The sequence below is a fragment of the Gymnogyps californianus genome, chromosome 19, assembly GCF_018139145.2.
Source record: "Gymnogyps californianus isolate 813 chromosome 19, ASM1813914v2, whole genome shotgun sequence".
Classification (NCBI taxonomy): domain Eukaryota; kingdom Metazoa; phylum Chordata; class Aves; order Accipitriformes; family Cathartidae; genus Gymnogyps; species Gymnogyps californianus.
Window position 1 is genome coordinate 1,049,286 of NC_059489.1, and position 12,691 is coordinate 1,061,976.

At 41.8% G+C, this 12,691-nt stretch overlaps 1 protein-coding gene across 3 annotated transcripts in view; it reads left to right on the forward strand.

Moving 5' to 3' along the window:
* Window positions 1–12,691, forward strand: part of RPTOR (regulatory associated protein of MTOR complex 1) — a 162,010-nt gene that overhangs the window by 81,264 nt on the left and 68,055 nt on the right. For all 3 annotated transcript variants that reach the window (XM_050908318.1, XM_050908319.1, XM_050908320.1), the window contains exons 10-11: window positions 7,196–7,271; window positions 10,751–10,852. In XM_050908318.1, the coding sequence (XP_050764275.1) occupies window positions 7,196–7,271; window positions 10,751–10,852 (178 nt within the window). The remainder of the gene's footprint in view (window positions 1–7,195; window positions 7,272–10,750; window positions 10,853–12,691) is intronic.

The following is a 12,691-nucleotide window of genomic DNA, read 5'->3' on the forward strand; positions in this document are numbered from 1 at the left end:
TTTCACTGTGATCCTGTGTGCACCGGGTGTGTGTTCCTGACTCAGGTTTTGGTTTATTGCTTGCAGCCTAAGTGGTAGTGTGATGTTTTAGCTTCCCCAGTACATATATGCATATATTCTCCTCTCTTTCATTATCCTCTGGATGCTCATCTGGCTTCCTGGGCTTTGCTCCTCCATTCACAAAGGTAATATAAGATGACTGTGTTTCTCTGCTGTTATGGACACAAGCCGTTCTGCACATTCACAGCTGAGGTACTGACTAAAAATGGGATCTGCATACAGACATAATTCATATCCCAGCAGAAGGCTGACTGGAGAAGCAAACTACTGTTGTATGTTAGTACATCTTTTGCATCATCTTTTGCAGAGAAGGCATAAGTAAATGTCAGCGTTTCACTGACTGTAGCAACATACACACCATCTCTTCTGAACTTTGCATACACTGCCCTGATCTCCCTCCTCATCACAGCAGCAGCCATGAATTTGTGCTCGTGGCACTCTGCACCGGCCTTGCAACTCTCTTACTGGGCACATCTCGCAGTCAGCGAGAGGGGAGAGAGCAGGAGATGCTCCTGCCTCGCTGACGCAGACGGGCTCCTGAGGTCAGAGCACGATGTTCCTGCTTCCCACTTTGCTGTCTGTAGCTGGACGACGGAGCTCTGCCAGTTCTGGGAGGAAGCCATAGAAGAGCTGAGCGAGGCTGGTGGTGTGCAGCGGGCTGTGAGTGTGCCGGAGGGGTGGGCAGACGCTGCAAAATGTTCCTTACACTTGACTTAAGCATCAGTTTACCTCATGAATAGTTACAACTGCCCCTTTTCAGACATTAAATCTGAACCACTTGCTCTTTATCTTTTTTTGCTTACCTTTGTCTCTGCTTGTTTGATTATTTTCCCCAAGTCACACTCAAATGTCTTGTGATTTGAGGATCTGGCATGGTTGTAATAGAAGCACTGAGGTTGCTGGAGATATGAGCTTCTGTTCCTTTTGGTTTGGTCCTTTTGAAAACAACTTTTTAAAATTTTGACTTATAAAATTGTTGTTCTAGTCAATTCATTTGGGAAACCACTGTTAACCTCTTCTGTGAATTATCCTTTTTACCTGAACAATTGAGGAAAAGTGAAAACTTTTTGTTTTGAGGGAAAATTTGACCCACAAACTGTCAGTCTTTTTATTTCACCAAGAAGGGCACCATATTTAGGAATCAGGAGAACTGCTCTCTGTGACCTTGCCCTGTTTGGTAGACTCTGACATACTACTTAATTCCTTCGTGTCTTTCTTACTTTTATTGGCTTTCTCTGTTTTACCTGCTTAGGTGAAAACCCTTCCGGGCACAGGCTGTTTGTTTGTATTTGTGTGGTGCCTTGCACTGTAGGTTCTTGGCTGCTGCAGGCACTACTATAATACAAGTATTAATATTAATATATATTGATTGACGGGCTGTACTATTCAACTTCGAGAGTTGTTCTGTCTATTGTGCAGTAAGAATAGGAGGCCTGATGCTCTGTCAGCGTCTTGATCTCTGTTGTGATGGATTATGGTTTATACATTACTGCTGTTGCCAGCAAGTTATATTCATGGCCTTTGAAAAGACCTAATAATGTGTTTGGAAATATTTCCTAACATCGGTCGTATATTAAAAATGAAGTACCTTAATTATGCTTTGGAAGAGCTATGATTTGTCCATAACAGAAATATTGCAATAGTGTATACACCGGCCATGAAATTCTAGTTGAAAGAAAGTCATAATGTACCGCAAATAAAATAAGCTTGAAATTCTAGCTGAAAAGAAAACCGTAATATAGCAACCCAATTACAGGTGAGAGAGGAGCTGGAGTCTTTGAACACTGTGGGAGTGTTGCAGAATGGATGCAGGTCTGCTCGCCGATTTCTCAAAGAAATGAGTCTCATTTAGCTACACAGAAAGACGTAGTATCTCAGCAAGAAGAGAGTGAGTGATTGAAAAGGTATTTGGAACTGTTTGACATTTGAAGGATTAGATGAATTCAGATTACACTGTTGATTTAACTGGATTTTTTTGTGTGTCTATGTGTTAGTGTTAGCATCTCCAAGACCCATTAACGGACTACAAATAGTTTAATGGAGAGAAATGTAGGACAAAAATAGCAAAGCATGTGCTTTAAGTTGTGGCTAGAGCAGGGGAATGCATTGGTAGAAGAAAGAAGGATTTCATAGTTGTACCAAATATTCATAGCAATAAATATTTTTTAAAAATAGCTGTGTCTGGGCAGCTTCCCAGCTGTCTCCCCTAAAGCAGGCTTAGGGAATTCACAGTGTCACTGTGAAGCAGGTGAATTCAGGCTGAAATCTGAAAATTCAATCACACAGGTATGTTGTTGAATTGTACTTGCAGAAAAAACGAACATGAAAAATCTTGTCCAACATACTTGATAAAGTCTGAAATATTTAACAGTTCCAGAAATACGATTCAAAACAAGCAGATACCCTGGTGCCTGAACCCCAAGACTACAGATGGCTTCAACTTCTCTTTAGTTGCTCCTGTCCCAGTTAGAAATACTCATTTTCACTAATATTATGTGCAGTGCAATATAATACAAACTATTCCCAGAAGAAGAGAGAATGTTAAAAGACATCAATAATATGTTATAAAAAATGTGACATGAGAATTAAAAGCATTAGACATTGACTCAGCCCAGAAAAGTTGAGCGTAAGACCTGCCTTCATGATCTGCCAGCTAATACAGTACATGTGGGTGAAGAAAGACTAACGCACATCTCTGTAACCGTGTTTCAGTTACGCTGTTAAAGTATTACTGTGGGCTTCCATTACTGAACGTTTCATGGATTTGCGCAATAAAACAGTCATTGAGCAAAGCTGGAACTCTCGGCCTTCTGTTCTTTGCTTAAAAGGCCAAACTTTGCAGCACCTCTGCGAAACAAAGTAAAGGCAGTTGGATGAGTTCACGTTTAAATTATTAAAAGTTTAAACAGTCCTACTGTGATGAAACTGGTATCGGACTGAGGGGGGGAGATAGATGGAGTCTGGGGGCCGTGTGAATAGGGACTTTGTGCTGAAGGGCTAAGAAAAATTGAAAGTAAAATATAAAGACAAATATATGGGTATTTCTGTCACAGGAGAAGAGAGTTAATGATGGAATTCAGGGGAGCTGTTTCCCTGTTTAATTTTTATTGTAGAATTATGGAGGAGCAATGCCTTTTCATTTTCAATTTTCACATATTCTGAAATGCAGTATCCTTTTGCAGGATGATGGCTTGCATCTTGTATGTTGAGTACCTTGTTGAACTGATTGATCAGTGCAGATAGAGATGCAGGGCATTGTTGGCTTGTTTTCTTTACAGACTGTTGCTGTTGGTATGCTGCATTGCTTTGCTTGTTTTGGATAAACAAAAGCACTTCCTTGCCTGTTTTTTAACTGAGTCAATCTTCCAACTAAGGAGAGGATTTGATATACATTTATTCCAAAATATATATGGATGAGACTAAGTATGTTTATCAGTAGTTGAACCTAAGGAATCCTCCATCCTAACATAGTTGGAAGTCCGTGAGTTTGACCCCTTTCTTTAATGCCATTGCTTCACGGCATAGCGTGCAGCACTGTAAAAGGCTTTTGCCTTCTTTGAGATGTGATACTGTGAAAGTTGCCAGGTCCCAAACAAGCAGGAGGGTAAGTATAGCCATGCTGTGTGGTTGATTGCATAAAAAAACTTTTGAACTTGTGGTTTGAGGGCTGGTGGTCCGGCTGATGGGTAACTCGAGCTTCACCTCCTGTGAAGGTTCTCTCTAGTTACTGCCTCATACGTGTTGGGTTTAGACCGCATAGAAATGGCCACCTCCTGATAGGAGCCGTATGATGGAAATCCTTTGAACTTGGTCAAATCAGTCGCTGTGTGGGATTGCTTGGTTTTATTGCCCTTTTGGGGAAGACATAACAGGAATGTGTATAAAACCTTACGTTAAGTGTATGATAACTTCTGACTTAACTGGGGTGTACAAAGAGGAGGTGTCCTCTCTTCTTATGCAAGTGCTCTATCAATTTTTTGTACATACAGAGCGATTAGGACAACATAGTATAAAACCCCCTCATTAACACATTCTTTAGTAGCATAATGTAGTGAAGTTGAAACACTGTGATATTCCAGTAGGTTATGGGCCAGTGGATACATCATAACATGGTCTTGTCGCGCTGGGGGGTCCGGGGTTATTGGAAGAACGCAGTGAAGAGGGAGGAAAGAACAACGCTGAGGTATTACCAAGCTCTTTTTATACCTAATGTAGTGAAAACCAATCTTCCAAAGCGCTTTGGAAACAGCAATCTCCGCAAACAAGGAAGAGAAATAGTGATCTCTTGGGTTGGCTGTCATAAATCACTTCTAGGATGCAACGCCACCCATCCTTGTTCCCCTGCTGCTCCCTAATTTATCTCTTGTTTGTGTGCTAAAGTGTAATATTAGTTCAAGTGAGCATATCTACAATTTGCCCACCTTTCTGGTTCCCTTTGGCATATTAAAACAGTCAATCACTGCTCCTCCTCCCCACCACCAACAGCCATTATTTTCACCATGGCTGTAACAAGTGTTTTTCCCCTTCTGTTTCTCTTCACATACTCTGTGGCGTTAGTCTTTTGCCGTTGATTTGTGGCTTGTTTTGAATCTTTTAATTATTGTAATGCCTGTTTAATGCCATCGTGTATTTTGCCAACGCAGTGAGTTAGCTATGTGGCAACTCATGTGCAACCTAAAGACTCGCAAGTAATGTGTAGCTGTTCTAGTAGTTGGAAATAGTGAAGTTTTACTTCAGGCAAAACTGCTGTTTGCTCGTGTGTCTCGTTGGGTGGGGAGGTTTTCTGTTTCCTGCAGAGACAGAGCAGAAGCAGGGCGTTGGGCTAGTTTGGAAGGGCTGGAGAATCATTTTAAGTGTTTGAATTGATTGGAGTCTCTTGCACAGTTGATGTTAATCAGCAGCTCTCGAGATTGAGATGAGCAGTGATGTTAAGATTTTACGTTGGTGGTTACTCTTTTGAAAGATTGAGTAACATTGGCTATGTGGCTACATTGATTTTTAATGGCCTGTTTTTAGAAGTGTAAAAAGAGATTTTGTTTTAATCTACTAAAATCTCTTTTTAAGTTTTTGTTTGTTCTTTCTGATAACACTTAAAACCTTTGAGAGTTGACCTTGCAGGGCTGCTTTGGACATTTTTATAACAGTATTAGTGCTTCTTACCTAAAATGACTTTGAGGAGCTCAGCATCTTAGCTCTGTGCCTCTGCAGCATAATGACCTACACAGAATCCTTTTATAGGCAGCCAAAATAAGACTAGTTGTCTCTGATCTCTCAACCATTTTTCTCCTGCATAGTAAAACTTATCTCAAAGGCACTATGTATTGATGTTTTCTAATGTTTGAGAGAATTTCTTTAGGTGGTATTGCCCATTTCTCCAAGAAACCTGCAAGTCAGAAATATTCATTCTTTGCTTGAAGTAAAATTGTCTTTATATTTGCGCTAATTGTCTTTGCCTCTGCCTCAACCAGGAATAAATACCTCTCATCAGCTCTGTGTAAAGGTTTTGTATCCAGCATGGGTCTTTATTGAGCATGTGGGAAGCATTTGTTGCCCATGCTTTGATTATCTCTTGATTACCTCTTAATTATATTGGCAGCATATTGTCAAGTGAAGGTGAATGCTGTGAAGCAGAGGGACAAGGTCTGGGGCAACTAAAACAAGCTGCATCTCTTGAATCCATAGAAAAAAAATGCAAGAGCCTTATAGTTTATTTTTCCATCTAATTGGAGAGATTGTTTTCAGTTGAGAACAGCTGCCAGTTAGGCTAATGGGATAGATTTTGCTCGGCAGTTGTTCTAATGGAAGGCTTTGTTTGACTCAAAACAGGGTGATTTAAGAACTTATTAGAGCAGGTAACTAAAATACACTGTATTGATTATCACCTATGGCCTTACGTCTGCAAGTGTTCCTAGGAGAAGAAAAATTGCTTAGCCTGTTGATGTTAACACATGATGGCCACAAGCCATGGAAGAGCAAATGTGTCTGGAGAGTAAATTAGTTTCTTTTGTGTAAGAAACCCAGTGAGTGGTGGTTTAACTCACTAGCCTTTCAGAGTGCATAAATTCATATGTTAAAATGAAAAGTGCATGAAACGTCTATGGATAGAGTAGGGATAATCGTTTCTGGGGTAAAAAGTAACTTTCACTTTTTTAGAGGTGTTTTAGGAACTTTGGACACCAAATGCATTTATTTCAGTTTGGCCCTCTTTTAGTTTGTGAGCATTTTGAAGCAGACTGTTAGGACATTTCATTTGCACTGAATCAGCCACAACAGGTTCCTTGGCCACTGAACGTAATTTACGTGCTGTTATAACTGCAACACTAAAATATTGTAAGTCACAATACTTTAGCCATTAAATAGTATAGCAGATAAGTGTAAAAACTGAAATCTTCAGATGTTTTCTCTTCTTCTAGTTTAGTGTACATCCCTCCATCCTTAGCGTGAGTCATGTAGAGCCAATCTTTGTCAACAAGGTTGCCACGCAAAACCCAGCTCACTCAGAGTTGGATTAATGGGGACCGAGTTACTTTTCTGAGCGATATGTGCAGTGACACAGTATCTGTGTCGAGGATGTGGAAAAGGAGAATTAGTGTAGTGGTGTAGGTGTGCCCGTGAATTGTGAGTTGGAGGGCTTGTCAGCAGGAATGCATCTTCCTAGCCGTTCTGATGTGACTTGAATACAGAGCAGGCGAGGGTTTGGATGCATATAGAGGTGTGTGCTGAAGGATTATGGGTTGGAGCTAATCCAGGATTGAGTTCATTTTTCTAGTTAAAAAAAAGTCATCCCTTTTTGCATGAGGACAGGTATATAATAAGACTTGAATTCACTCTGGCTTCTTTCTACGTTACAGAGAGGAGCAGTTTCTGTGAACTTCAGCTGGGGATCTTTTTACCTTGCTCACATTTTGCTGGTCAGCCTGGTACGATGCTGGACTAGACCTTCTCGTCGTTTTTCTGAATAGTTTTCATATGTTATACTTGTCTTTTAAAAAAAAGGGAATATTAAGCATTTCTAAGGCAGTCAGAGAACACTGCTTTGTCCACATACTTGTATGATCAGAATTTAAATTTACCTTGATATTACCTATGGATAACTTGTAATGACTTCTCTTTCCTCTTTCACCTTTTTCTCTAGGCAAGCGTGGGACCTTGCAGTTGATATTTGCCTTTCCCAGTTACCTACAATTATAGAGGAAGGAACTGCCTTTAGGGTAAGTTGGATAATATCTTGAAATATTGTGTGCCCAGTTTAACCCATTATTTGAAACCTCAGTTCAGCACATCACTTTTGCTTGTTGAGTCTTGAATTGTTGCAGTTTCGGGGTTTATATTTTTGGAAAATTGTAAATGTCTACTCACCTCACTTAGAGAAATAGATAGAAAATCAGCTTTAAGTTCTTCACTGTTGTATGTCTGATTCAGCCCGCACCTGTTGGTGAGGAGGAAACTCCTACCAGTAGAACTGATGCCTGAGACCTGACCTTAAGATTTCAGAGCAGTCGGTCTTCACTAACAGTACTGTTACCAAAAAAATTCCCGAGGTGCCAGCATGATTTTTGAAATTAAAAACTTTACTGTGAAAATTATCTCTTAGCAGAGTTATTTTCAAATAAACATAAAGTAGAGGTTGAGGGTATGTCCAAAGAATTTTCTTGGGCCTAATGTCATTAATATGAGTTACTGGGGTTTTTTTTCCTACTTTAGTTAATCTCAGAGAGCAGAAAAGTAAAATTTTTAATATTATATTTGGCTTAAATTCCTCTGGTCAGAATGGATTTTTCTTGATATTCCTTTGACATTTCATGAATGGACATCTTTAATAATTACTGTACAAGCTCAGATACCTATTCTGCCGTGATGTTCTCTCTAATTTTACAGTAACATTCTTGCATTTTATTTATGTTACCAAGCTTCCAAAAGGTTTTCTGGCTGCGATTGCAGGTTGTCTCCAAAGACCCGAGTACAGGAGGAGAACTGTGGACTTGTGAGGGTGGGGGTTGATAAAGATGCCCTAAGGCTTTTATCCTCCCACCCCTTTCTTTCCCCACTATATGTGCTATATTTTAAAATTTAGACAAATATGATTTTTCTCCCTGAGCTTATGTTCATTTTTATTTCAGGTCTCTAACAATGTCAGCGGGTGCTTTTATATTAGTCTGAGACCTCATCTGGGCACTCATTGTCAACTGAGTTGAAATTTAGCAAATTTCTTTGTATTTCAGGGATGAGAGGAGGCAAGTACTTGCTAGGGATTAGACAAGAGATCAGCAAATAAGAGTGGTCATTCTCAACTACTGATTGATTCAAGATAGGGTGGAAACAATTTACAAGCAGGTTTTCAAGCCTGACAAATGTAATTTCTTGTGTATTTTGGCTAGAACTTGAGGCAGGCAGAGCTATCAACGTGCAGTCGCAGCTGGGAGCCTGAATGCTGCGAGTTTCCAAGCTAGCCCGGGCACTAGGCGTAAAGGCAGGGTCAAGTCCTCTTCTGGGCTATTCCTTACGCTGTCATTTAAAATCCAGCATGATTAATACCATGTAGGTTTGTGCCCGCTCTGTAGAGAGGGGACAGATATTAACCTGTTGAACGTCTCTCTGTGAGACACCTGCAGAAATATGAAATTTGGCTGTTAGTTTGGGAGGGAGTGGAAGGGGCTTAGCTCTGCGCTGTGACAAATGGTTGGAGCAGACAGACAGCTGCTGATCTACTCCTTGTGTTCTAATCAACGTTTTGCCCTCAAGCTTCTCGATTTATGCCTGGCAAGAAGTGTTGTATATCAGAGAAGGTTAGCTGCTGCTGGCCTGCAGTAATCCTGGGAGAAATTGTCGTTCAGTGCAAGGCAGGGGGAAGGGGCGTTGTGTTACTGAGGTTAGGCAGCCGGTTTCATAACTAGGCTGGCAGAAGCAGCAATCAGTGTCTGGGATGTCAAATGCCCGGGTGAATCACAGGATTACCTGCTGCCATCCATTCACCGGCCGCGTTGGCTGCTGCGGGGTTAGAGTCCAGTCTGGCCCTGGATAAAGCAATTGATAATCTCTTCAGGGCTGTTTTGTTTCAACAGCACATTATAAACCCCATGCGTCTGACTTCTGCTTATTCTCTAGGTGTTCTTTCCTAGTCAGACCTGGAAAATATGATAACCTGATGGAGAAGGGCCTGCGGGCTCGCAGCGCTCGTACGGGGGGGTGGCGGAGGAGCAATTGGGCTTCTGGCGGGTTTGGGTTGGTTTACTCTCCCTTCTCCCATCTTTTCCCTGCCTCCTTCCCCCTTGATTTCTGTTTTTCTGTAGATTTCTGACTGGAAGCTGCTGTGTGCTTTGGTCAGTACTTTCTCATACCTAGCTTGTACCACGTACTTGGTGTGATAGATGGCAAAAGGAACGTTTCTTCAAGCGCTGCTGCGCTGGCGGGGGATGCTGATGTGCCCGAGGACTGTCTGTGCACTGCGGAGTAGAGCGCTTTGGGGAATAAATGTCAGATTATTGGCCAGTCACCACTGGTGTTAGGAGACGAGGGAGGCTCTGCACTCTTGAGCAGGCTCCAGGGACTTAAAATGTGCTGCAGAATGTCAGATCTCACCAAGTAAACTTCCTATTTCATCAGCCGGTGTGGTGCACCCCGAAACGATCGCGTCTTGTTAGAGTAAGACCATAGTTACATCGTATGTTTTTCAAAGTATGCGGTATTTTCTCTACTTGTATATGCTGTCCCCTGAACCAGATTCCTTTACATCTAGAGAGCCTACGAGCTAGTATCCTTTATATTTACTGGATGCCATTCAGATGCATTTTGTAAAATAACATGTGATTGTACTGTCTTAAGTACTAAGTACAAAAGTACAACTGATAGGTATTAGCTGATGGGAGTTCACCCCGCCCCTCATATCTTTAGTAGGGCACTGGTGTAAAGTCTATTAAATACTGTAGCACTCTGCATGTTATTTTTATGCTCATTTACCCACACTACCAGGATATCTCTAATTGAATTAGTGGATTCAATATCTTAAGTAGATTTTCTGATTTTTGTTTGCCCGTATGAAGTCCTTTTACTGCATTACAGGTGTCAGAAGTGATGGATAGCTAAATAAAAGGCTGGAATTAAAAACCTGATAAATAGGAGGCAGCCTTCTTACAGCCCAAACCAGCACATCTGAATTGCCACCTGTTTGTAGGAGAGGTTTATGGCAGCCAGGGAAGACTGAGGCATGGATGGACATAATATTTTTTGTTGTTGTTGGATTGTATTCACTGTGGACTGGACAGAGTATTCAGAGTTGGATTGTATTCACTGTGTGCTGCTGCAGGAGTGAAACTACCTCTGCAGAGCAGATAAGTCCACTGCTGTTCTATCTGCTTCTCATGTGGAAAAGATTAACCAGATTTCCCTGAGACCTTTTGTGATATCTTTTCCTGGTTTTGTTACTCTTTCCTTCTCCTTTTTTCCAAACACATTAGAGAATGCCAGCATATTTAAAGGGAATTGTATCTGGTCAGTCTGTGGAAAATTTTGATATATTTAAAAAACCCCAAACAAATGTGTGTCAATTAAAAAGAACAGTTTTTGGAAACAATAAACTGCAAGTCCATAGGTGCCAAAACTATTTGCTTCACTTTTTTTTCTTTTTCTTTTTTTTTTTTTTTTTTTAAAAAAAAAAAAACCCAAACTTGCATTCCTGTTCTTGCTCCAACAGCACAGTCCCTTCTTTGCGGAGCAGCTGACGGCTTTCCAGGTGTGGCTGACCATGGGTGTGGAGAACCGCAACCCCCCGGAGCAGCTCCCCATCGTCCTGCAGGTGAGCGGCCGGGGCAGGGGGCTCGGCACCGACCAGGCTTGCGGGAGCTCGGCCGCAGCTGACGCGGTGTGTTGGTGCCTGCCTCTCCCTGCCCGCTGAGAGCCGTGCTACCAACCAGATGGCGTTTGGGTACATAAATTACGTGGGCTCCTTCAGGATTAATTAGAGCTGATTGCATGTTTACTAGACCTGTGCAGATGAAGACAAAGTGCTTTTCTTCCCCCATACCTTCACCCTCCGTTGAGCAAAACTTCCCGCTATAGTCCATTTGCAGCTTCAACACTATCAGGCTCTGCTGTCTCCTCTTTTGCTCTGAAGTAGCAAGACTTTTTCACAGAGTAGCACATTTTTGTTGTTTTCTCCTGTAGTATCTCCTCTTATATGCCAGCTCTGTCAGGCAGAGACTCTATCTTCTCTCTGTTTTCAGAAAGTGGAAGTTACTGCAGTGTAAATAGTTTGGAAATGGCTTCTTCATCCGTCTGGTACAGCCTGGAAAGTGTTCCCTTTAATGTGATGCTGAAATTTTGCTGCAAGAACATAGAAACAAGTCTCTGAAGACCGTGCCTGGAAGGAATGTAGAGTTCTGGTAGGCTTTGGCTCAGATTAGACAAAGTTTGTACGTATAAAGGAGAAGTAAATCTAGGAGAAACATAACACCTCATTTCAAATAATATTTTATGGCAAGGCACATATTACAATTGTCATCTGCTCTTGCCCTCTCCTCCCCAGGAGTTTGTATTGACAGAAATATAAACCCTCATCAAGGTAGCTGTGGTCTCTTCTCTACCAGGCAGCAAAATTTGAAGTCTTTCTGTTTAAAGGAACACGGTTCCAGTCACTTGTACAAGGATATGTGATTTCTTTCACTAAATGTGAGAAGATTCACCTTCCCTCTGTTAGCTACCCACTTGTTTTGTGACTGACAGCACCATCAATCTCTGTAAGACCAAATCTTAATTCCCCTGAGCCTCCCAAGCCTTGAGAGATCAGTTGGATAAACAGATGTATGGTTTATCTCTGTCACTGCAATGGGAGAAGGCAGGCTTCTACTCTAGCACCAGCTTTGTTGCTTTCCGGTGAGTTATTTGGCACCAGAGGGCTCTGCAGGTAGCTTAACCTTGCAGTGGAATTGAGAGGTCACCTGGCAACGGAATCTGCTTTCCTTCCTGGAGCAAAAATGAGCTAGGACAATGTAATTATTCTTATAATTAATGCATATTAATTGTATAGTGGAATAAGATTGCTTGTTAACAGGTTTGAGATACTTTGAATCAGAGGCCAACTGATTAAGAGAGGGAAGGAAGTGCATTTCAGACCCCTTTTGAGTGTCTTTTTGCTTTGACCCCTTGGGAGTGCTTAGACAACGCTGCTGTAGCCTAACAAAGGCTGATTCTGTTTTCCCATTTTAGATGTGCCCCTGGGGAAAGAAGGTATTTAAGTGCCAGGGCCATGATGCCAGCCATGCAAAGCTTGGATTTGTCAAGAACAGGGAAATGGCCCTTTGTAAATGGCCTTTTAATTGACTTCAAGAAGTTGCTTTCCATTTCAAATTCTTGCTGTGCATGGGGCAGATTGGACACAAGTCGCTTCCTGGTGCAGAGAAGAGAGAAGCCGTCAAAGAGAAGTTAGCATACGCACAGCCTGAACGAGCCTGAGTAGCGGATGCTTGATCCTTGTGGAGGTGCCTCCTGCCATACCATCTCCAGTGCACGCAGACAAGGGTAGCACTGACTCCACAGAAGGCTGTGGGGAGACCACTGCTGCAGTCCCCTTCTTCCATCCTGCATCTGTTAGGAGATTCCTGCTAAAATGTGGACTGTTACTTCTAAATTATCCTCT